Source organism: Manis pentadactyla, chromosome 10 (genome assembly GCF_030020395.1).
Source record: "Manis pentadactyla isolate mManPen7 chromosome 10, mManPen7.hap1, whole genome shotgun sequence".
In the NCBI taxonomy this organism is placed as follows: Eukaryota; Metazoa; Chordata; class Mammalia; order Pholidota; family Manidae; genus Manis; species Manis pentadactyla.
This window is the reverse complement of record NC_080028.1, coordinates 78,595,398-78,619,237: the sequence shown is the minus strand read 5'-3', so window position 1 is coordinate 78,619,237 and position 23,840 is coordinate 78,595,398. Positions and strand designations below refer to the sequence as shown.

The following is a 23,840-nucleotide window of genomic DNA, read 5'->3' as shown; positions in this document are numbered from 1 at the left end:
ACTTGAATTTCATATAGTTTTCACAGGTCGCAAAATATTTTTCCTTCCTTTTCCAACCATTTCAAAATGTAGAAACCATTCTTAGCTTGTGGGCCATGCAAAAATGAGCACTGAGCCAGATTTGTCCTTGGGCCATAGTTTGCCAGCCCCTAGTCTATTCCTGACTTCCATTTGTTTTCTAATTATAAAAGCAGTTCATTCTTATTATTAGAATTCAGCCATTCTAGAAATGTTAAAAGGAGAAATGAATGTTGTTAATCCTAAGATGGCCCTATAATTAATTTCCCCCATTTTAGCCTCAAAGATAATTATTTTCAACATATACATAAATGTGTGTATGTGTATCTGTGTGACATGACATATCTTTATACATAATAATGTCATTATTAGATCATGCTGTTTTAAAGCTGAGATGTCTATGACACATTTTCCTACAGAAACAACCATCAGTGACTCTTGCTGTATAAATATTTTGGTCACTCTTACACTATGAACTTTTTTTTGGTCACTCTGACTCTAAATATAAATAATAAACTATTTTTTGGTCACTCTTACTCTATAAATACAAACAATAGGCTATTGCAGACTGGCCTGAAAATCCAGTCACACAGCTTACAAATTGTGGCTTACAAAAATCCAGTCACAATCCAACTTACAAACTTGTTTTTCTAGGAAAATGTGTTACGAATTTTCAAAACCCAACTCAAAAATGAGCATTCCTAGTTTATGGACTCCCTCCACATGTTTATATGCCCACTTTCCCAATGCCAGCATTTCCCCAAATGAATGGCATGAGACGTTAGTAGTATGTATGGTGGAGGAAATCGATATGTCAGGCCCCACTGTAGGTTCACACCAGCAAGGACTGGCTGAAAAAATCACGAGGGCCTCTGCTAGAGAAGCCAGAAGTCCAGCTCAGTGATAATCTCAGCCATTTCCTGCCAGAAAAAAGTGACCAGTGATTATGTTCTGGGTATTTGAGAACCTATTGATCATTACTGGAGTTCTTCAGTTTGGTCTTTACCAACCTTTTCTTTTTCCCAGCATACTCTTGATGATTTATTTGGTTATTAATTTTTCTCCTAAATTAGGGGCTCCTGTTTGTTGTTCTGAGTCATCCTTGTGCCAAAGGGAGTGAGCTGTTGGGAAGCCCTGTGTTTCAGCTGATTGTGATTAACCCTAAGACGACCCTGGGCATGGGTGTGATGCTCTACTGTCTTCCTCAGGGGCAGGCTGGAAGGCAAGTGTGCGACTACTGTTCGATGAGTGTGACAGTTTGAGAGGCACTTACGCAAATCTGAAAACAAGATATTTTCATGTCACTAGATGACTGGAAACATGAAATGCCATATAAACCATAATAAACAAGTAGGATGAAGTATGAAGTTCAGTAGATGTGAGTTGAATCCTAAGATTCCCCACATCCTAATCCCCAGAAGTATGGGGTTGGATCGCTATTTTATGTGTAGTCAACACTGTTTTTTCCCATAATGAAAAAAGTTTAAAAACAAACAGTAATTAATGTTCTCTGCAAAAAATTTATAATTTATATGCTTTCCATAAAACATAAATTTAAAAAAAAATTTTTTTACATAACATTGTTTTTATTTTAACTTTTTTTTCTACATTTCCAATATGCTTGTACTGTTTTGTTGTTGTTGTTGTTATCATTAATCTACAATTACATGAAGAACATTATGTTTACTAGGCTCTCCCCTTCACCAAGTCCCCCCCACAAACCCCATTACAGTCACTGTCCATCAGCGTAGTAAGATGTTCTAGAATCACTACTTGTCTTCTCTGTGTTGCACAGCCCTCCCCTTTCCCCCAACCCCCACATTATCCATGCATAATACCCCCTTTCTTCATCCCCGCCCTTATCCCTCCCTACCCTCCCATTCTCCCCAGTGCCTTTCCCTTTGGTAACTGTTAGTCCCTTCTTGGGTTCTGTGATTCTGCTGCTGTTTTGTTCCTTCACTTTTTCTTTGTTCTTATACTCCACATATGAGTGAAATCATTTGGTATTTGTCTTTCTCCACCTGGCTTATTTCACTGAGCATAATACCCTCTAGCTCCATCCATGTTGCTGCAAATTGTATGATTTGTTTTCTTCTTATGGCTGAATAATATTCCATTGTGTATATGTACCACATCTTCTTTATCCATTCATCTACTGATGGACACTTAGGTTGCTTCCATTTCTTAGCTATTGTAAATAGTGCTGCGATAAAGATAGGGGTGCATATGTCTTTTTCAAACTGGGCTGCTGCATCCTGAGGGAAAATTCCTAGAAGTGGAATTCCTGGGTCAAATGATAAGTCTATTTTGAGCATTTTGAGGAACCTCCATACTGCTTTCCACAATGGTTGAAGTAGTTTACGTTCCCACATGCAGTGTAGGAGGGTTCTCCTTTCTCCACAACCTCGCCAACATTTGTTGTTGTTTATCTTTTGGATGGTAGCCATCCTTACTGGTGTGAGGTGATATATCATTGTAGTTTTAATTTGCATTTCTCTGATGACTAGCGATGTGGAGCATCTTTTCATGTGTCTGTTGGCCACCTGAATTTCTTCTTTGGAGAACTGCCTGTTCAGCTCCTCTTCCCATTTTTTAATTGGATTATTTGCATTTTGTTTGTTGAGGTGCGTGAGCTCTTTATATATTTTGGATGTCAAGCCTTTATTGGATCTGTCATTTATGAATATATTCTCCCATAATGTAGGATATCTTTTTGTTCAGTTGATGATGTCCTTTGCTGTACAGAAGCTTTTCAGCTTGATGTAGTCCCACTTGTTCATTTTTCTTTTGTTTTCCTTGCCCGGGGAGATACATTCATGAAGAAGTCACTAATGTTTATGTCCATGAGATTTTTGCCTATGTTTTTTTCTAAGAGTTTTATGGTTTCATGACTTACATTCAAGTCTTTGATCCATTTCAAATTTACTTTTGTGTATGGGGTTAGACAGTGATCCAGTTTCATTCTCTTACATGTAGCTGTCCAGTTTTGCCAGCACCATCTGTTGAAGAGACTGTCATTTCCCCATTGTATGTCCGTGGCTCCTTTATCATATATTAATTGACCATATATGTTTGGGTTAATGTCTGGAGTCTCTAATCTGTTCCACTGGTCTGTGGCTCTGTTCTTGTGCCAGTACCAAATTGTCTTGATTACTATGGCTTTGTAGTAGAGCTTGAAGTTGGGGAGCGAGATCCCCCCACTTTATTCTTCTTTCTCAGGATTGCGTTGGCTATTCGGGGTCCTTGGTGTTTCTATGTGAATTTTTGAACTATTTGTTCCAGTTCATTGAAGAATGTTGTTGGTAATTTGATAGGGATTGCATCAAATCTGTAGATTGCTTTGAGCAGGATGGCCATTTTGACGATATTAATTCTTCCTAGCCATGAGCATGGGATGAGTTTCCATTTGTTAGTGTCCTCTTTAATTTCTCTTAAGAGTGTCTTATGGTTTTCAGAGTATAGGTCTTTCACGTCTTTGGTTAGGTTTATTCCTAGGTATTTTATTCTTTTTGATGCAATTGTGAATGGAGTTGTTTTCCTGATATCTCTTTCTATTGGTTCATTGTTAGTGTATGGGAAAGCCACAGATTTCTGTGTGTTAATTTTGTATTGTGCAACTTTGCTAAATTCCATTATCAGTTCTAGTAGTTTTGGAGTGGAGTCTTTAGGGTTTTTTATGTACCATATCATGTCATCTGCAAATAGTGACAGTTTAACTTCTTCTTTACCAATCTGGATTCCTTGTATTTTTGTTTAATTGTCATTTCTAGGACCTCCAGTACTATATTAAATAACAGTGGGGAGAGTGGGCATCCCTGTCTTGTTCCCGATCTCAGAGGAAAAGCTTTCAGCTTCTCGCTGTTCAGTATGACGTTGGCTGTGGGTTTATCATCTTTGGCCTTTATTATGTTGAGGTACTTGCCCTCTATACCCATTTTGCTGAGAGTTTTTATCATGAAAGGATGTTGGATTTTGTCAAATGCTTTTTCAGCATCTATGGAGATGATCATGTGGTTTTTGTTCTTCTTTTTGTTGATGTGGTGGATGATGTTGATGGATTTTTGAATGTTGTACCATCCTTGCCTCCCTGGGATGAATCCCACTCGGTCGTGGTGTATGATTCTTTTGATATATTTTTGAATTTGGTTTGCTAATATTTTGTTGAGTATTTTTGCATCTACGTTCATCAGGGATATTGATCTGTGATTTTCTTTTTTGGTGGGGTCTTTGCCTGGTTTTGGTATTAGGGTGATGTTGGCTTCCTAGAATGAGTTTGGGAGTATTCCCTCCTCTTCTGTTTTTTGGAAAACTTTAAGGAGAATGGGTATTATGTCTTCTCTGTATGTCTGATAAAATTCTGAGGTAAATCCATCTGGCCCTGGGGTTTTTTTCATGGGTAGTTTTTTGATTACCACTTCAATTTCTTTGCTCGTAATTGGTTTGTTTAACTTCTATGTTTCTTCCTTGGTCAGTCTTGGAAGGTTGTATTTTTCTAGGAAGTTGTCCATTTCTTCTAGGTTTTCTAGCTTGTTAGCATATAGGTTTCATAGTAGTCTTTAATAATCCTTTGTATTTCTGTGGAGTCTGTTGTGATTTTTCCATTCTCGTTTCTGATTCTGTTGATGTGTGTTGATTCTCTTTTTCTCTTAATAAGTTTGGCTAGAGGCTTACCTATTTTGTTTATTTTCTCAAAGTACCAGCTCTTGGTTTCACTGATTTTTTTCTATTGTTTTATTCTTCTCAATTTTGTTTATTTCTTCTCTGATCTTTATTATGTCCCTCCCTCTGCTGACTTTACACCTCATTTGTTCTTCTTTTTCCAGTTTCGATAATTTCCATCACAATTATTCATTTGGGATTGTTCTTCCTTCTTTAAGTATGTCTGGATTGCTATATACTTTCCTCTTAAGACTGTTTTCGCTGCGTCCCACAGAAGTTGGGGCTTTGTAGTGTTGTTGTTGTTATTTGTTTCCATATATCCCTTGATCTCTATTTTAATTTATTCGTTGATCCATTGATTATTTCGGAGCATTTTGTCAAGCCTCCATGTGTTTGTGAGCCTTTTTGTTTTCTTTGTACAATTTCTAGTTTTATACCTTTGTGGTCTGAAAAGTTGGTTGGTAGAATTTCAATCTTTTGGAATTTACTGAGGCTCTTTTTGTGGCCTTGTATGTGGTCTATTCTGGAGAATGTTCCATGTGCACTTGAGAAGAATGTGTGTCCTGTTGCTTTTGGATGTAGAATTCTGTAGATGTCTATTAGGTCCATCTGTTCTAGTGTGTTGTTCAGTGCCTCTGTGTCCTTACTTATTTTCTGTCCGGTGGATCTATCCTTTGGAGTGAGTGGCGTGTTAAAGTCTCCTAAAATGAATGCATTGCATTCTATTTCTTCATTTAGTTCTGTTAGTATTTGTTTCACATATGCTGGTGCTCCTGTGTTGGGTGCATATATATTTATAATGATTATATCCTCTTGTTGGACTGAGCCCTTTATCATTATGTAATGTCCTTCTTTATCTCTTGTTACTTTCTTTGTTTTGAAATCTATTTTGTCTGATACAAGTACTGCAACACCTGCTTTTTTCTCCCTGTTGTTTGCATGAAATATCTTTTTCCATCCCTTGACTTTTAGTCTGTGCATATCTTTGGGTTTGAGGTGAGTTTCTTGTAAGCAGCATATAGATGGGTCTTGCTTTTTTATCCATTCTATTACTCTGTGTCTTTTGATTGGTGCATTCAGTCCATTTACATTTAGGGTGACTATTGAAAGTTATGTACTTATTGCCATTGCAGGCTTTAGATTCGTGGTTGCCAAAGGTTCAAGGTTAGCTTCTTTACTATCTTACTATCTAACTTAACTCGCTTATTGAGCTGTTATAAACACTGTCTGGTGATTCTTTATTTCTCTCCCTTTTTATTTCTTCTCCTCCATTCTTTATATGTTGGTTGTTTTATTCTGTCTTCTTTTGTGTTTCCTTTAACTACTTTTGTGCGTAGTTGATTTTATTTTTTGCCTTTAGTTAGTATATGGTTGGTCTGCTTTCTTTGCTGTGATTTTATTTTCTCTGGTGACATCTGTTTAATCTTAGGAGTGCTCCTGTCTAGAACAGTCCCTCTAAAATACCCTGTAGAGGTGGTTTGTGGGAGACAAATTCCCTCAACTTTTGCTAGTCTGGGAATTGTTTAATCCCTCCTTCATATTTAAATGATAATCATGCTGGATACAATATCTTGGTTCAAGGCCCTTCTGTTTCATTGCATTAAATATATCATGCCATTCCCTTCTGGCCTGTAAGGTTTCTGTTGAGAAGTCTGATGATAGCCTGATGGGTTCTCCTTTGTAGGTGACCTTTTTCCTCTCTTTAGCTGCCTTTAAAATTCTGTCCTTGTCCTTGATCTTTGCCATTTTAATTATTATGTGTCTTGGTGTTGTCCTCCTTCAGTCCCTTCTGTTGGGAGTTCTGTGTACTCCCGTGGTCTGATTGATTATTTACTCCCCCAGTTTGGGGAAGTTTTCAGCAATTATTTCTTCAAATACACTTTCTATCCCTTTTTCTCTCTCTTCTTCTTCTGGTACCCCTATAATGTGGATATTGTTCCTTTTGTGGTCACACGGTTCTCTTAATATTGTTTCATTCCTGGAGATGCTTTTATCTCTCTTTGCGTCAGCTTTTATGCGTTCCTGTTCTCTGGTTTCTATTCCATCAATGGCCTCTTGCATCTTATCCTTTCTGCTTATAAATCCTTCCAGAGATTGTTTCACTTCTGTAATCCCTCTCCAGATGTCATCCCTTAGCTCTTGTATATTTCTCTGCAGCTCTATCAGCATGGTTATGACGTTTATTTTGAATTCTTTTTCAGGAAGACTGGTTAGGTCTATCTCCTTCTCAGGGGTTGACTCTGTGATTTTGGTCTGTATCAAATTCTTCTGCCTTTTCATGGCAATAGAGGTAGTTTGCAGAGCTTGTGTGTGTGACGGCTGGGAGATCGTCCCTTCTTGCTGGTTTGTGGCCTCCCTCTCCTGGGAGAACAGCGACCTCTAGTGGCTTGTGCTGGGCAGCTGTGTGCAGACGGGGCTTCTGATTCTTCCCCGACCGCTATGGAGTTTAGCTCCACAGTTGCTGTGGGCATGGCCTGCCTCAGGCTGCTGCTACCATATGGTGGAGCCATGTTGGAGGGGAAACAGCCAGAAGGCTGTTTATCTCTGTGAGCGGCCTCCAAGCTGTGCTGCTGCCCAGGGGATTAGGGCGCCCAGTGTTCCCTGGGATTCCCAGCTGCTGAGCTTAGTGTCCTGTAACGCTTCTGTCCAGCTGTGGGGTCACTGTCCCTTTAAGACTTTCAAAAAGCACTCACTTTTCTTTGTCCCAGGGGCACTGGCTGCGGGGACCTGCTCACAGGTCTTACTGTCCTGTTTCCCTAGTTTCCAACACCCCATGCACGCACTGTGTGCCTGTGCTCTGGTGTGGATGGTTAGGACTTCTAATTAGCAGTCCTAGGCTCCCTCTCCCTCCCCGCTCTGACTCCTCTCCCGCCAGGAGCTGCAGTGAGGGACGCTCAAGTCCCGCCGGGCCACGGCTTGTATCTCACCCCCTTTGCGAGGCGCTGGGTTCTTGCAGGTGTGGATGTAATCTGGCTGTTGTCCTGTGTCTTCTGGTCTCTCTTTTAGGAAGAGTTGTATTTGTTGTATTTTCAAAAATATATATGGTTTAGGGAGGAGATTTTTTTTTTTTTTTACATAACATTATTTTTATTTTAACTTTTTTTTTCTACATTTCCAATATGCGTGTACTGTTTTTTTTGTTGGTTTTTTTTGTTGTTATCATTAACTAAATTAAAATTTTAAATGTACTTTAAGAAGACATCTTTACTTGGAATTTGACTGAGCCTCCATCATTTGCTAGTTGATATTTATTGATAAATTTGTTGACTGATGAGGAGATCTATTTATCAGTGACACAATTATGGCATCCTGAGAGTTTTCTGAGCTATGTTGAGCTCAGGAGTAGTGTTAGGTCAACTGAGCAACATCTGAAATGTCAGTCCTAAAGACTGCATTTATTAATTCACAAAGTCTAGCTTTAACAACTCACAAGAACAAGGAACCATAAGAGGTCCATGTTTCTATGTTTCTTAGGACCTTGTACACAGCTTGGGGGATCAATGCTTATTCTAAAAAACAGTCCCTCCTTGTGCACTTAGCCAGGTGTGGCATTTCTGCCAATGTTCTTAGCCCATCAGGAACCTCAGCACGGCCATCTGCAATGTGTGCTTTCATATAGAATTTGTTTTCTTGGACATGAAGAGAGACCCATAGTCATTGGCCCAGAAATTGAGGAGAAAGATAACTGTTTGGTCAAGTATTTCCTTTGATCATTTTTCAAACCCATTTGTTTAGCACACCTTGAAAGCCTGTTTGGTGCCAATCTGTAGGAAGCACTACTGTTTCTAATCTCATGGAATTTTGAAGAGAAAATTAGAGACTACTGCTGGTACATGAAATTCCATGAGGCAGGCAGTTTTGAAGCACCAGGGACAGGGGTATACTTTCCTTGACAGTGGAGGAGTGGGGAGAGACTGTCAGGGAAACCTTGATGGAGTTTCAAAAGAGGAGTCAGGAGTCAGCTACACAAATTTGGTGGCAGCCAGGGTTAAAACATACCATTCGGTTCACTCAGAATATTCACCGAGGGCTGGTGGTGTACGCATTCTGCAGGTGCTGGTGGTGTGGCTATAAGGAGTAACAATCACCAGTTTGTATTCAGCTCTTCCTGTGTGTTAGGCACTGTGCTAAGCTTTTTAGATGAACCATTTCATTAAACTTCACAACAGGATGCGGGGAATTTCAGCCTCCATGAAAACTTTTTAGCTGAACCATTTCATTAAACTTCACAAGCACCTATAACGTGGGTGCTTATGTCATCATATCCCTGTTTTACTGATGAAGTTAAATAACCTGTCCAGGGTCACACAGCTCTTACTCTTAGAATTCAAACCTAGGGGGCTGACTGCAGTGCCCCTGTCTTAAGAAAACAACCAGATTTCTGCTCTGTAGTGTTTACATTTTGGCAAAAGAGATACCTACCAAACATGGAAGTAAGATAACCTCACACAGTGAAAAGTGCTGTGAAGATGAAAGCAGGGAATGTGATCACGAGGGGCAGAGTGTATGCGTGTAGTACCCTAGGTAGGTGAGTGTGACGTTTCTGCAGAGGGGACAGGCCTGAATGATGACAAAAACCCGGCCATGCGAAGACTGGGGTTAGCGTTTGCCAAGGTGAGGGAAAGGTCGCAAGTCCCTGACGTGGACTGAGTTTGGCTAATTTGAAGAGTGGAAGGGAGGCCCCTGTGAGCTGGGGTGTACGTGGGATGAGATGCCCCAAAGAGATAGGAGTGCAAGTGTGGTGATGTCCACAACCAACCTGCTAGCCAGCAGGCCTACGACTACAGATTCAGGTGTTCATATTTACAGGTATTTTTTTCCTTAGTGTTGCTCTGGGGAGCATGGTTTTGGCTTAATTAAAACTTTTTGACATGTCAGTTGAATTTTTTCTTCTCTGCTTGCTTATTAGGTTCCTGGAAGGTGACGTAAAAGATAATTTTGCAGTAGCAGTATTGACTTCTGGAACAATCGCCATTTGGGACTTACTTCTAGGTCATTGCACTGCTGTCCTCACACCTGTCTCTGGCCAAAGTTGGTCTTTCGTTAAATGGTCAGGTACAGATTCTCATTTGCTGGCTGGACAAAAAGATGGAAATATATTTATATTCCGCCACTAAGAAGTTAAGATGAAAACACATGTGTTCTGGATATATTTGTCTGATTGACATTTAAAATAATTACTTGTATTCCTTGGACATTCATTTTTTATTGTGATGGTGGTGGCACTACTGATCTGGAATGTTCATTTATACTTTGAGGAGAAAATTTTAGGTTGATTTTTGTAATTCATTTGCACATTTGCTTTTAAAGGTGTACGTACAGCTTCAAATGTTAATAAATATTTATTTTGATACATTCTGCTTGGTATGTTATTTTTTTCTTATGCTATAAAAATTATTTTCAGAAATAAGAACAAATTATTTTACACCTAGAATATTTCATCAGTGGTACTTTGCATTGTAAGAGTGAATTTCAATTAACATTCTAATGCAGTATGCCTTTTATGCTATTAGTAATACTTGATTTTCACATAGGTACTAAAGTAATACAGAACCTATTAAAATCTGCTAATTTAGAAATGCCATTGTCTTTTTTCATTCCCACATACATCCTTGATACCAGTGTCTGCATTACCACTAGACTCACTCTGAACCAACAGCACAGATGTGCTGAGTACATTATCTTTCCCTTTGCCTAAGTGATTGGAAAGAGATCTTTAAGGTCCTAACCTGGTTATGTCGTTGGAAATTTTTATCATAGGCTACATGTTTATTTGTCCAACATTCTTACTGAGAGTATATTCATGATCCATATGGTGTGACTATTTTATCTGTTACTTCTCTCTTAAAGATACCTTTAATGATATTTGTTACATGGTTTTTGCTAATTACATTATTACCCTATGATACACTTGCATAAGAGATTGAACTTTCTCTCCTATACTAATTCTGTTCCCACTATCTCCAACCTCAATTGAGAGATACTTCATTTGCTGACACCTCATAGATAATAGAGGGCTTTTCACAAAGATTTCATTTACTCAGGAATCCTGAGAAACACATATTATCTTGATTTAGGAGTTGAGAAAACAGTAGAGCTAAGCAGTAATTCCAGTTCAGTAACAGTTGAACAAACGCTGAGCACATACTTGACATAGTAGGTGTGCAAGTGATTGCAGGGAGGCCACTGCCCTTCAGAGGTACACAGTCTAGAGAGGGAGACTGTGACATAGAGCAATAAACCAAATGCTCTGTTTGCAGTTTCAAGGATGTGTTCAGAGTGCTGCTATGGAAGCTCATAGGTTGGTGCCCAGCACAACCTGGGGGTATTCAAGAAAAGCTTCGTGGAGGATGACAACTTAGGTGTCTTGCTGGGTAAGTAGGCCAGAGCAGAGGCAAAGGATATATTCCAGGCAGGAAGGACAGTTGTTTGTTAACTGTCCATATTAGAAGAGAATTAATTATGCTGTGGAGAAAGGCATCAGGAAGCTGGAAAGGTAGCCAGGGAGCTTGTGGAGCATGTTAACAGACCTGGACTTCATTCTGCAGTGAAGGGACTGTTGAAGGGTTTGAGCAGTGAGGCGAAACGTCTGCCCTAGCTACAGTGTGAATGACAAATTGATGGAGGTCATGCAAGGAAGCGGGGAAATGACCATAACGGCTTGACCTTGTGGCAGGGGCCATGGGAGTAAAGTAGCTGAACTGGACAGAGCTTTAGGAGGGAAGAGGAATGAACAGGACTAAATGCATGATTTGCTAGGAGATTAAGGATTCTTAAATTTCTGGCTTAGTGGGTGATGGTGTCAGCAATCGAAATAGAGAATACATGAGGGGAAAGATAATTTGAGTGCTCTTAGATCACCTGCTAATAGGCAGATACAGGACTGTGAAGCTCAGAGAAGAGGCAGGGCTGGGTGCGTGTGGGAATTAAAACCAAAGTGAATCAATTCTGAAAACGTTAAAGTCAAGAGTGGGTCAAGGACAGAACAGATATATACACACCCCTATATTTATCACCACACTATGTGCAATAGCCAAGATATGGAAGCAACATAAGTGTCCATCAATAGATGAATGGATAAAGAAGATGTACATACACACAATGGAATATTCAGCCCAAAAAGAAAAAATGAGCCATTTGCAACAAGATGGATGGATTTAGAGGGTATTACGCTCACTGAAATAAGCCAGGCAGAGAAAGACAAATACCATATGAGTTCACTTATTTGTGGAATATAAAAGCAAAGCAAAACAGAAGGAACAAAACAGCAGTAGACTCAAAGACACTGAGAAGTCACTAGTGATTACTAAGAGGGAGGGGTTGGGGTGGTGAGGGGATAAAGAGGCACAATAATTTGCAATCACAATATAAACTGGTCACGGGGTCAGAAGTACAACATGGAGAATATAGTCAGTGATTCTGTAACACCTTTCAATGTTGATAGAAACCACACTAGAGGGGTTGAGGATTTAATAATATAGGTAACTTGAACCACTGTGTTGTACCTTTGAAACCAACGTAAGATTGTATATCAATGATGCTTCAATAAAAAGTGGGTCAAGGACAGAACCCTGAGAAAGTTTAAATGATGAGCAGAGGAGGTAGAGCCATGAAAAGTGAGGAAGGAAATGGCCAGGGAGGTTGTTCCTATTGGACTTGACAATTTGAGATGAAGTAGCGACCTTTACATAGAGCTTCAGTGGCTGGAGAGAGGGGAAGTGCAGAGTAGAATCTAGATTTGAGTGGATTAAAGAGTAGGAAGTGAGAAATTAAAGACAAATTGTAGATTATTCCTTGAGAAGCTTGACTGGGAAGGAGGAATGGTGCTACTAGAGATAGATTTAAAAGGTCAGTGGATGTGGCCTCTGACTTTGTTCTTAAGCTAGGAACAACTTTGGCATGTTTAAGGTCTCCAGGGAAAGAGCCAGAAGAGAGTTTGAAGATGTAGGGAAATGAGATGACTGGTAGTACAAGGTCCTGGGGGAACAGAAGGGATGAAACAATAGTGCACATGGGCTGGAAGGAGGGAGGGCTAACTGGAGGCCAGTGGGATGATGTGTGCAGGAAGCTGATGTAGTTTATGCTTATACACCCTTTGATGAGAGCTGCTAAAAAGCACCAGTGTTCTTTCTTAAATCTTCCCCAGTTGCTAAGGACTTGATCTCAAACTTGATACTTACTGTCTAGACCATGAAGGCTGACATTTTCTTTTTATGTGTTTACTGAATGGAAAAGTAGCTTTCCCAAAATATGTCATTTAAATAAGAAGTGATTTATTATGTTTGACCAAAAAGGTTAAATGTAACACAGAAATACAGACAGGTTGTGGGAAGAGAGGGCCCCATTTGTGGGCCTAGTAGGCTATCAGGCTCCTGACGAGTGCCCTTCCTCTGTTAATGCTGCACAGACATGGGTCTGCCCCAGAGTGAGGCCAGGAAGGAGTAATCAGAGGCTGGTGCGTCACTGGGGGCTTAAGCTGATCTTATGGGCCCTGATCTTGGGATTCCAATTACATTTTTGGTGCCAGTTTTCTTCAGAATTGGAAGACTGCCTCTCAAAATAGACCTTGACCATTTATTCACTGACCACTCCAGAAAGGTGATACAATTGCCTAACCAGTACTGAAGTGATGGTGATGCAGTCTAGATGCCAGAGAAGCCCAGTGACGGCTAGCACTGGCATCACCTGGGGCAGGTGGTTTTCCCTCCCTCTGATTGGTGAAAGCCTCAGCTCAAATATCACCTCCTAAGAGAGGCCTTCAGGGACCAGCGCATCCAAAATAACACACCTCCAGTACTCTCTCACTGTCCCCTTCCTGCTTCATGGTACTTACTACTATTGTCTGGAGGTGTTTTTTTTTGTTTTTTGTTTTGTTTTTGCTGGAGGAAGAGTGTATGTGTTTATTTGCTTATCATCTATCTTCCCATTAGAATGTAAACTCTATGAGAAGAGACTGCCTGGCTGTCTTACTGCTGTAGCCTCAACAACAAGCATATAACAGATACTCAATTTATAATTAACACAAAATAAAAATAATTTTACAACAGTGCGACCATACTATGAATTCTATTTTAAAGACATTTTACGTGAATTTAACAAAAGTTAATAAGAATCCTAAATTAAGCTAAAAGCATTATTGGATTGTTTATCCAGGCAGTATTCAGAGTTTGAAGTCACTGTTCTGTGATTGGATTTCAATCAATATCCTTGTGCTCCATGCTAAGAAATTAGCAGATTAGCTACATTTAAATTCCCCCATTTACCCATTTTTATGAGCAATGGTATTTATACATTAAGTTTTAAGACATATATATTGTTTTATCGTATTCCCGTATTAGTCTTAGAACATATATTTAACTTGATTTTTTTCACCTTGTTATACTGTTTTTAATCTATTAAATAATTTTACTATCTATGCAAGAAAACGGCATAAAAAGTTTTAAACATATGTATTTCAGAGCGTTCAGAGAATAAAAGTCAGGCCCATCCTCATGTCAATAACTAGTGTTTGAGGACACAGTGTCTACGCAGTTTTGGCTGACCTAGATACCTGAACCGCTCCCCGCCGGGCGCAGTGCCTCCAGGGGCCGCCAGGGGCCACCACCGCCGACGGCCCCCATCAGCGCCGCTCCGCGCGTCCCTTGCGCGGAAAGGGAAAGTAAACGGGGCCGAAGGGCGCGGCGCAGTGCATCCTGGGCCGGCGTAGCCATGGCGGTTCGTGTCCTTTCTGTCTGTGTCCGTAGACTGCCTGCAGCCTTCGCGCAGCTGCCCCGGGTCCCCACACTGGCCGCGATCCGGCCGCTCAGCACCACACTGTGTGCCCCGGGGACCCGGACAAGTCCCGGGGCTCCGCGGCCGGCCTTCGTGCCCGCGCAGGTGACTTGCGGTGACTTTGCCGGGGCTTGGCAGGGGTCAGGGATCGGGCCCGCCGGGAGACGGAGGAGGGGCCGGGCACGGGGCCGCGCTGGCCGCAGGCAGGGGGCCGGGGCCCGGGGCCCGTCCGCCTCGCTCCCATCCCACTGCCGAACGGTGTTTGACCGCCGCTGGAGCGCGGATGATTTAGTGATTACGAACACGAGCACAGACAGACCCTCTCTGCAAACTCCCTGGGTTCGAATGCTCCTGCCACCTGGCAAAACTGGGCAAGTCGCGTAACCTTGCTAAACCTGCTCTGAACCGTAAAATTGGGAGACTAGTCTCTACTAGTGGAATTGCAACGAGGTTTAGAGAGAGAATACAGGTGGAGCACCTAGTGCGGTGGTTGGAAAGTTCTCAAAATATTGGTCGCCGTTAGTCGTAGTGGTAAGTTCTCTGGTAGCTTGCTAGGGGGAGACTTAAGACGAGAGGTACAGAAAGGAAGCCACGCTAGCCTACAGCCTTCTCCAGGACGGTTTTCTCCTAATTTTCTTCCTGTCGTCTGTTTTGGGGCCTCCTGGAATTCAGAATAGAAGACAAGTAGTATCTGTCTGTCTAGCTTTTTTATCTGATGAAAGCTTCCTAAAGCTGGAATTCTCTTTAGAGCAGTGATTTTCACCTCTAGCTGCACATTCAAATCACCTGGGGAGCTTAAAAGAGGGGGAATAAGCTCCCCCCCCCCACCCAATTCTGATCTCCTCTTCTGAGATAAAGCCCTAGCATGGGATTTTGTTGTTTAAGTTCCCCAGGTGAATGAAGTGCAGCCAGTATTAAGAAGTGCCTTAAGGCTGGATAGGCTCCCAAGGTCAAGTTGAGATACCCCTTTTCAGATTCATGGACTTCATGTAATAGTGGTTTCAAACCTGAGTACATATTAGAAGAAAAAAATAAGGATGACCAGGCCAAATCCATCAGAATCTCTAGAGGTAGGGCCTAGACATCTCTTGTTAAAAGTTGCCAAGTAATTCTTTTGTACAGCCAGTGTTGAGATTTACTGACAGTGTAATAGACTGATTCATTGGACGTTACCCCACTGCATGAATCCGAAGGTTACAAGTGTCCCCTTGAAGTCGAGGCAGAAAGTAGAATTGCTGAGTTTTGTTCCTGAGACTGCTTTCCACGTTAGGCTAAAATGCGAAGTGATTGTCCCTATTTTTAGAGCACTGATGCTCAAACTTGATTGTGCATACAGATCACCTGGGTTAAATTAGATTCTGGGAAGGGGCTTGCTAGTCCTCATTTCCTGGACTCCTGAGAGTCCCTGCTGCTGGTGGGGTCCTTGGACCATGCAGATTGCTCAGAAATGTTCCAGTACCTCTGCTTGGCTACATGTGCCATTTCATTTGTATTTACAGAGTGATTTTGATTGAGTACTCCCATTTGACCACCTTAGATCCTTTGTGGATTGAAGTGCAGAGTAAATAATTGTTTATTCAAAGATACTGAGGGACACATGCTAGCTGTTGAGGGACAGATGGATACAAAGGAAAGACATTAGTTATCTTCATTGGGCACTCTGCAGCCTTTATGTTAGGCTTGCCATCTTACCATTCCTTGCTACTGTCTTCCCTAGGATGTTGTAGTGTTTTTCTTGGTGTACCCTCTCTTCTCCCCTACCTTCTGCCTTCTACCCGGTGGGGTACTTTCTCTACCTAATCCTTAAATCTTGGTAAGTTCCAGAGATCTTTTACCACACATTCTCCTTGGACTGTCTCTTCACTCTCTTGGTTTCTCTTATTGCCTGTATGCCAGTCACCCCAAACCACCTCCAGCCCTTGTTTGTCTCATCTGGAATATTGCTAATTCCAGCCATTCCATTCTGTCAGGTATTCTTTTCCCTCCTAAATCCATCCACTGCTAGGCCCAGAACAACTTCTAAGTCCGGGGAAAGGGAATCCCAGGGCAAAATACCTCTGAATACCAAAATCAGTCAAAGGGAGAAATAAAGTTTGAAACCGTTTATTGCTTACAAAACTGCAGTCGGGTCTATCCCTCTCTCCAGCTCCAGCAGCAGCAAAACCGGCCCTCCCCCTTACCTCTCAGGTACAGGTAAGCGCTCCTTCCCCAGGTAATTAGCCATTGATATGGAGATGAACTTCTTTCCACTTCTGAACACCTATTGATATGCAGATGTCCTAAAGCCAGGTGAGATTCTGCAAACATCACAATTTTACCCACAAACTAGTGACACTGTTTATTTCAAACTGATGTTGAGCTATTGTTGAGATATCTCTACTCCTGGGATAGAGCTCTCCAGGGGGCAGTTTGTAGAGGTGGCCTTTTAAGGCTGTCTCCTTAGGTCCCTCTGAGTTTCCCTTAGTCAGAAATAGACCCTACTGGAAGTAAATGGATTTTGTAATGGAAACTAGTCATGTTCTGCGAGTCCAGAGTGTAGTTACTCTTTTCCTGCAAATAGTGCCTTCTCTGATGTCAGTGGGAGGCGATTTATGTCACATATAATTAAGGGTAGATCTTTGGGAAAAACAGTCAATATCAGAAACATTGTTGGGTGTTGGGGACTTTTCAGAGGTGCTGGTCCAATCTCTATCCCTCCCCACCCAACACACACACACACGTTTTTTTTAATGGCTGAGATCAGGAGGAAGGAGGCAGTAAGGACCTCCGAGAGGCCATGCTGAGACCTGGGGCAGGATACTTAATCTTCCTCTGTTTCTTCAGCAGTGAAATGGAATTATCGTTAGAACTAAAGGAGGTGATGAATATAAAGTGCTTGTGGCAGTACCTACCTAATGATAAGAACTCAGTAAAGAGAGCTAGAAAGGGAGGCATGAGAGGGAAGGAGCAGGATCAAGTACTCTGGGGTTATACTAGTTCCAAAATCAGACCTGCAGACCAGGATCATCCTGATCCTACTAGGTAGAGCATTTTGTGCGTACCAAGCAGTGTCTAAGCCCTTTGCATTATCTCATTGATGCCTCCCAACAATCCTTAAGTTTGGTGCTGTTTGTCCCCATTTCACAGATAAGGAAACTGAGGGCACAGAAAGGGTAAGTAACTTGCCCAAGGCCAAACAGCTAGTAAGAAAAAACTAGTGCCAGGGTACAGACATAGTCTCATACCATACACCTGCCTGCCCCATGCTGAGCCCCCTGTAGCCACCCACTTTAGATGGGCATGTTCAATCTCCCTAGCCCCTGTAGGCACTTGCAGCGCTGCAGGGGACAATGCTGACACCTCGTGGGCCACTTGGGTAGCCGTGTATCAGTATGCCCTCAACAGCTTTGTCTTTCCCCCTTGGTGCTGTGCATGTCAGCCTCCTTTTCTCTCGCCCTCTGCTCAGCATAATTCATCTCATCTACTTGATATGCACACACATGAGGTCTCTGTTAGATCCTTCCTTCAAATTTCTTTTCTGTCACTGCCAGTTAACTTGTTCCTTCTTGCTTTGTCTCTTTAGGCCTTTCTGCTCCTGCATTTTTTTTGTGGCTTGGAAACCTCTTCTAGTCCTTGTTGATGAGTAGGCCTGGTCATGTTCCCATGGCAGAAGGCTCCTTAACCCATGCCACCGTGGGGACAGAGAGGATACCACACATTTAGAGAAGAAAACAAGTGCTCTGAAACTCTGGAAATACGCTTTAGGATATCTATCCATCAAGCTTTTCCTCTTATCTCTAGCTTATTGATTAAACCTGATTTCAATACCTGATTTTTTTTTTTGTAGGATAAACAGAGGTATATATGGGTTTGGTCATTTGGCAGTGGTTTTTATTACGATTTTTCAAAGGCCTTTGTTGGTCTCAGGGTCCTGAGCCCCAACAAGCAAAACAACCTGTTTTCTGTGGGCAAATGCCCTAAGAACTCCAAACTGCAGACTTAAAATCAATGTTAGCAGGTAAAAGACTTCAGAGTGGACTTTCACAGTGACCAAAACTGTCAGACAGGTGTTGTGCTTTCTCTTGTTGTGCACTGTACCTCCCATGGCATTAAGCCTTCTGACCTAAGAACTGGAGCTCATTCCATATTCAGTGAAGACCCTAATACCTAGTTGAACAAGAAGCAGGCTCTTACTAGAGAGATTTGAGATATTACTCCGTTATAGCAAAGATCGGAAAAGCGCAGGCTTAGTTGACAGCAAAAAGAAAGGCAAGCCTTCCCTGAGGGAAATAGGCTCAGGCTCCTCATCTCCTTTGGCTTGGCAGCGGACTTTGTTTGTCCTGACCAGGGTCGGTGTAATTACTGTCGGGGCCACATGAGGCCTTCCCTGTGTATGGTCCTCAGCAGGAGCTGCCCCTTAGCTTAACATGGCAGCTCTTTCCACGTGGGTTGTTTTGACCTGGGTGTGCCTGTCTGAGGTGGCAGGCAGGTCCTTACAGTGGCAGTGGGCTGCTGGAGATGCCACCAGAAGACTTGGGCTCCTCTGCAGACCGTTGGCGATGTTAGTGGCAGACCATCTCTCTGGGCTGGCGAATGCCCAAGGCCTAAGGGCTGAACAGGAATCAGAGGAGCCAGTCCTGGCTCCCTGGGGAATAAAGGCCCGTTTTTATGCTGCCGAGCTGCTAAGACGTCTAAGACTACCCACCATTGTGACTCAGTGTGGCCTTGTGGTCCCATTTCTAATCTGATAATTAGAATCAGATAAGGTGAAGTCTCTCCCAACTCTAAAAACTGAAATATAGCTATAGGCGAATGTGTTTTCTTAAAGACATTTTAGACTCAACAATACTTCCTTTCTGCCCTTTTGCTGTAGGTTCCAGGTAGAGTTACACAGTTGTGCCGCCAGTATAGCGATGCACCCCCTTTGACGTTAGAGGGGATCAAAGACCGAGTTCTTTATGTCTTGAAACTCTATGACAAGATTGACCCAGAAAAGGTAATTGATGTGGCTTAATGTTTTTCTTTAAATGAGTAATCACATGATGCAAAATTCAAGGCGTCCAAAAAGATACTCAGTAAAAAGTCTCCCTTACTCCCAGCCACCCAGTTCCCCTTCTGGGTGGCAGCCAGTGGAACCAGCTTCTTGTGTATTTCTCCAGGGATATTCAATGATGCAAAGAAGTATACAACACACATACACACATGTGTGCATATTATATGTACGATGTGATCTGTATCTCCCACCTTTTAAAAATGGTAGACTTTTGTAAACACTGTTCAAACTGTTGGAATTTTTCTCGTAGTGATACATAAAAAAATTCCTTCTTTAATAATTGAAGCTATTATGTGGGTAGCATAGTGGGTTTTTTTTTAATTGACGTCTAATTGGCATATAACATTAGTTTCAGGTGTACAACATAGTGATTCGATATTTACATATACTGTAAATTGATCTTAATAAGTCTAGTTAACACCCATCACCATACATAGTTACAAAGGCTTTTTTTTCATGTAATGAAGACTTTTAAGATCTACTCTTTTAACAGCTTCCAGTTGTGCAGTACGGTATTGTTCACTAAAGGCACTATGCTGTACATTGCATCTCCAGGATAGTTTGTTTTGAATGTGGGGTTAGTAGAATTATTCTTGGTGGTCTTGAGGTCTGATTAAAGGCAGGGTAATGGTGAACACTGTCTGCTGTCTTTGAGGGAGAGGAGTGTCACTCTTGACGGTGTGGTGTCTTTGTCATCAGTAAGGTAGTTAAGAAAACCCAGACTGTCTTAGATATCATTCAGAGCACTGATCAGAGATCTCAGTAAAACAGGTAAAGTGTGAAATTCATCATTAGCTTTGTATATATTAATATAAAACAAGGTTGAATGAGTTAACATGTAAAACATTGAGCATATGCTGGCACAGGTGAAACGTGTAGTTAAGTTACGGCTGTTTTTTTTCACAGATCTTCTATGTAATGATTAAGTGACATTGTGTCACAGAGTTGTCTTGAGAAGCAGATGTTCTCATGGCCTGAATTTTGTGTTTGGTGTTCCTTTCTTGCAGCTCTCGGCAAATTCCCATTTTATGAAAGACCTGGGCTTAGACAGTTTGGACCAAGTGGAGATTATCATGGCCATGGAGGACGAATTTGGTAACACCCACAGCCTAAGTCTTGGATCTGCACATTGTGATTCTTGATTGAGGGGTACTGAGGTGAAAGAAATGCCAGGAGTCAGAATTGGGACGTGGCACACATGCTCTCACACACGCTTTCACACTCATACTCTCACACCCTCTCTTCCTCCCTCCTGTGAAGTAAATGCCTGGGACAGTGTGCTTACCGAGAAAGCCCCTGTGCAGGCCCAGGACAGGATGTGCACGTGTGCACACGCATACAGGCCTTGGTTTCTTGCAGTGGCTCCCCTGCACACTCCTGCAGGCTGTCCTTGTCTGGGACAACTAGTTCTGCAAATGAGACCTTTTAAGGCTCCATGGCTCATCTCTTTGACTAAACTGCCAGAAAGGAAGCCAAGGGATTTCTCTGCCATCCTTCAGAGTAGAACCTAGTTGAAATTCCTCACAGAGTATGCTAACTAGATGGTATCGGTTAAGGGTAGGATGGGTATGGGTTTCTTTCTGAAGTCATGAAAATGCTCTAGGGTTAGATAATGGTTGTGCAACCTCATGAATGTATTAGAACCGTTGAATTTTACACTTTTAAATAAGTGAAGTTTCTATTATGTGAATTGTATCTTTTAAAAACACACAACCCACCATTTTACCCAATGTAGTATACATGTTTTCTAGAATATAACTGGCTCACAACTTAAGTGGGATTCAAGGTCTCTGGGAATTTTTGATGCGTTTGTGGGTGTTACCAATTCTAAAGGATTTGCTTTTTCTATACTCATATGTTGTAAATTTTACTTCTAGGGTTTGAAATTCCTGATATAGATGCAGAGAAGTTAATGTGTCCACAAGAAATTGTAGATTACATTGCAGATAAGAAGGATGTATATGAATAAAATACCAGGTAAATAATTTTACTTATAGATTGATGTTCACCCATAGAATTGATCTTTCTGTGGTTCTTCAATAAAGACAGACTCTGGAAGAAACGGAAAAATGCAAATGTTTGGTAGATTTTCACTGGTTATAAAATGCAGGCTCTTCTGTTTCTGCCACTCAAAGGTGGCCAGCCTTAGTGATTATCTTTGTCCCTAAATGGGGTTGAGAGCAGTTCATTCCTGGACAGGAGTCCCTTGATTGTCAGCCCTCCTAATAAAGGCACTCTTGTACATAACACTGAGCAAGGTATCCCAGAGCAGTGACCTCTGCCTCCCTCAGTCACCCACCTGAGGCCAGCCCAGCCTACTGTCCAGGAAGCTGTGGTGGCCTGGCTCTTAATTACACAGGAGAGGCTGAACTCTGGAGTCAGACACCTAGTTTATTCTCAGCTCTGCCACATTCTATAAGTCTAGGGATCTTGGGCAGGCAGTTTTCAGTGATGTCTAAGCCTCAATTTCCTCATATTTAAAATGGGGATAATTATAGGACCTACCTGGGCTTTTATGAAGGTAAAATTCAGTAGTGTATGAAAATTAATATAATGCTTGATTGTAAGGAAGCTTAATAAATATTATTAGCTACTGTAATTTAGGCTCTAGGATAATCAAGTGATAAGACCTTTAAAATAAGATATTACATTAGTGTCTACAATTTCAGTTGCCCTGGATTTAGCACCTCAAAGATCATTTAAATTCAATAATAATAATAATACACTAGAAGGAAACACTGAACTTATTTTGTCTTTGCCAGATCCGTTTTCTTCACTGAGAGCTTTGGAAGGTACTGGCAAGTGTCTGGAAGTGAGAAGACGTTTTGGCATTAGTGCTGACTTTGACAGAGAAAATCTGTCCCGACTTGTATTTAAATTGTCTAAGTGTCTTTGCCCTTTGAAAATAAACTTGTAAAACGAACATTTTTCTTAATCTTCAGTTTTTCAGTGATGTCTATAAAATGTTTTTTATATGGACATTGCTTAATATTTTTTTAAGATGTCTGATTTGTCATCATTATTCATGCATGCCAAAAATAAGACTTTTCCAGTAGTGTATTTGAAATGTTTCCTATTGCTTACAGTGTAAGGAATGAATGTGTTAGTGATAAAGGGACTTTTTGTCTCCATTAGTTTGATTGTAAGATATATTACTGACACCATTGTGTAGGACTAACTTTTCATCCCTAAGGATCTCTTTCTGAATTAATAGACTTTAATCATTTTGGAGAATAAAAAGTTCTCTTTCCTCCTAGAAGGGCAGTTTGACATTGTGTCCCTTCATCATACATCAGTATCAACTCTGCTCCCTTTATTCTTAGCAGTGTTGTTAAGGCTCTGGGGTTGATGTAGGCAGTACCTAGCTCTTAATGAGATTTAGTTTGAGAAACCTGTCATAAAATAATTGTTCTACTTTTACCAAAACTTCTAGTATGTAGGAGGAAAGAAACCAAGCGCTTGGAGTAGATAGGAAGCAGTACCAGGGTGGAGGGCTGACAGAGTCATGGCTGAGGGGTGAGGGGGCAGGACTTGAGTCAGGCTGGGGTTGGGTCGCACGCACACCTGCCTCCCTTCCTGGAGGACCCTGTGCTTCCCATTCCTTCAGGGTCACTCTAGGCATATTAGGCAGATAGTTCTCTCCTTTTTCAGTAAGAGGAAGCATTTATTGATTTATTGTTACCTTGAACCTTTTTTTTTTTTTTTAAATACTTAAATATTCTTGAAAAACTGCCAAATTGGGAGCACAAGGAGTTTCCTTATTCTTTTTTGGAACTGCATTTAGTCAACAAATAGCTTGGGTGCCTATTAGGCTCCAGAGACCAATAGGGAACAAAACAGACCCCTTTGATTGAGATGTACCATAATTTAACATCTGGGGTAAACTGTTCTGGCAATTTAAACCCATGGCAGCTGCACATTTTGCCCAAAAAATGCATCTGGTTAGTTCTGCCTAAAGCATGAAGTTTGACAATACTGCCACTAAAGTGTTTGCTTTGCTAATAACCTTAGTCAGTCATACACCTGCAGTGAAATGGCCCAGTCACAGCATTCTGTAGCTGATGTAAGTACTGAAGAATTCAGAATAATGAAAAATAATCACTGAATGATATTTAGGATTGGGGTGTGGCAAAGGCCTTTTCTGCTTTAAGAGCTTGCTGAAATGTTCTTTAACAGACTTTATGTGCCACTACGGGTAGACAGTGAACTGACCAAACATAGCATCCCAAAGTGTGTGTGAATTAGAGCAGAACAAAGAGAATTGTGTACGGTTACAATGTCCTCCCCCAAGTGCCTTTGGCCAAACACACAAAAAAAGTGGGGTGTCTTGCTCCTTTAGCTCACCACCTTGTAAGGAGAC

At 41.4% G+C, this 23,840-nt stretch overlaps 2 protein-coding genes across 8 annotated transcripts in view; both read left to right on the top strand.

Moving 5' to 3' along the window:
- PALB2 (partner and localizer of BRCA2) overlaps window positions 1–10,032 on the top strand; it is a 28,328-nt gene extending 18,296 nt beyond the window's left edge. For 5 of the 7 annotated variants that reach the window (XM_036916936.2, XM_036916935.2, XM_057487041.1 and 2 more), the window contains 2 exons: window positions 1,092–1,240; window positions 9,587–10,032. In XM_036916936.2, coding sequence (XP_036772831.2) covers window positions 1,092–1,240; window positions 9,587–9,794 — 357 coding nt within the window. In that variant the 3' untranslated portion in view covers window positions 9,795–10,032. The remainder of the gene's footprint in view (window positions 1–1,091; window positions 1,241–9,586) is intronic. The other 2 variants (XM_036916937.2, XM_036916938.2) reach the window with 1 other exon arrangement.
- A 4,314-nt stretch (window positions 10,033–14,346) lies between these two features.
- Window positions 14,347–22,403, top strand: NDUFAB1 (NADH:ubiquinone oxidoreductase subunit AB1). Its single transcript, XM_036916962.2, has 5 exons — window positions 14,347–14,553; window positions 19,301–19,423; window positions 20,488–20,575; window positions 21,358–21,457; window positions 22,243–22,403. Exons 1-4 carry the CDS (start codon window positions 14,386–14,388, stop codon window positions 21,447–21,449), a joined length of 471 nt encoding a protein of 156 aa, XP_036772857.1. The 5' UTR covers window positions 14,347–14,385; the 3' UTR covers window positions 21,450–21,457; window positions 22,243–22,403.
- Window positions 22,404–23,840: the final 1,437 nt, after the last annotated feature.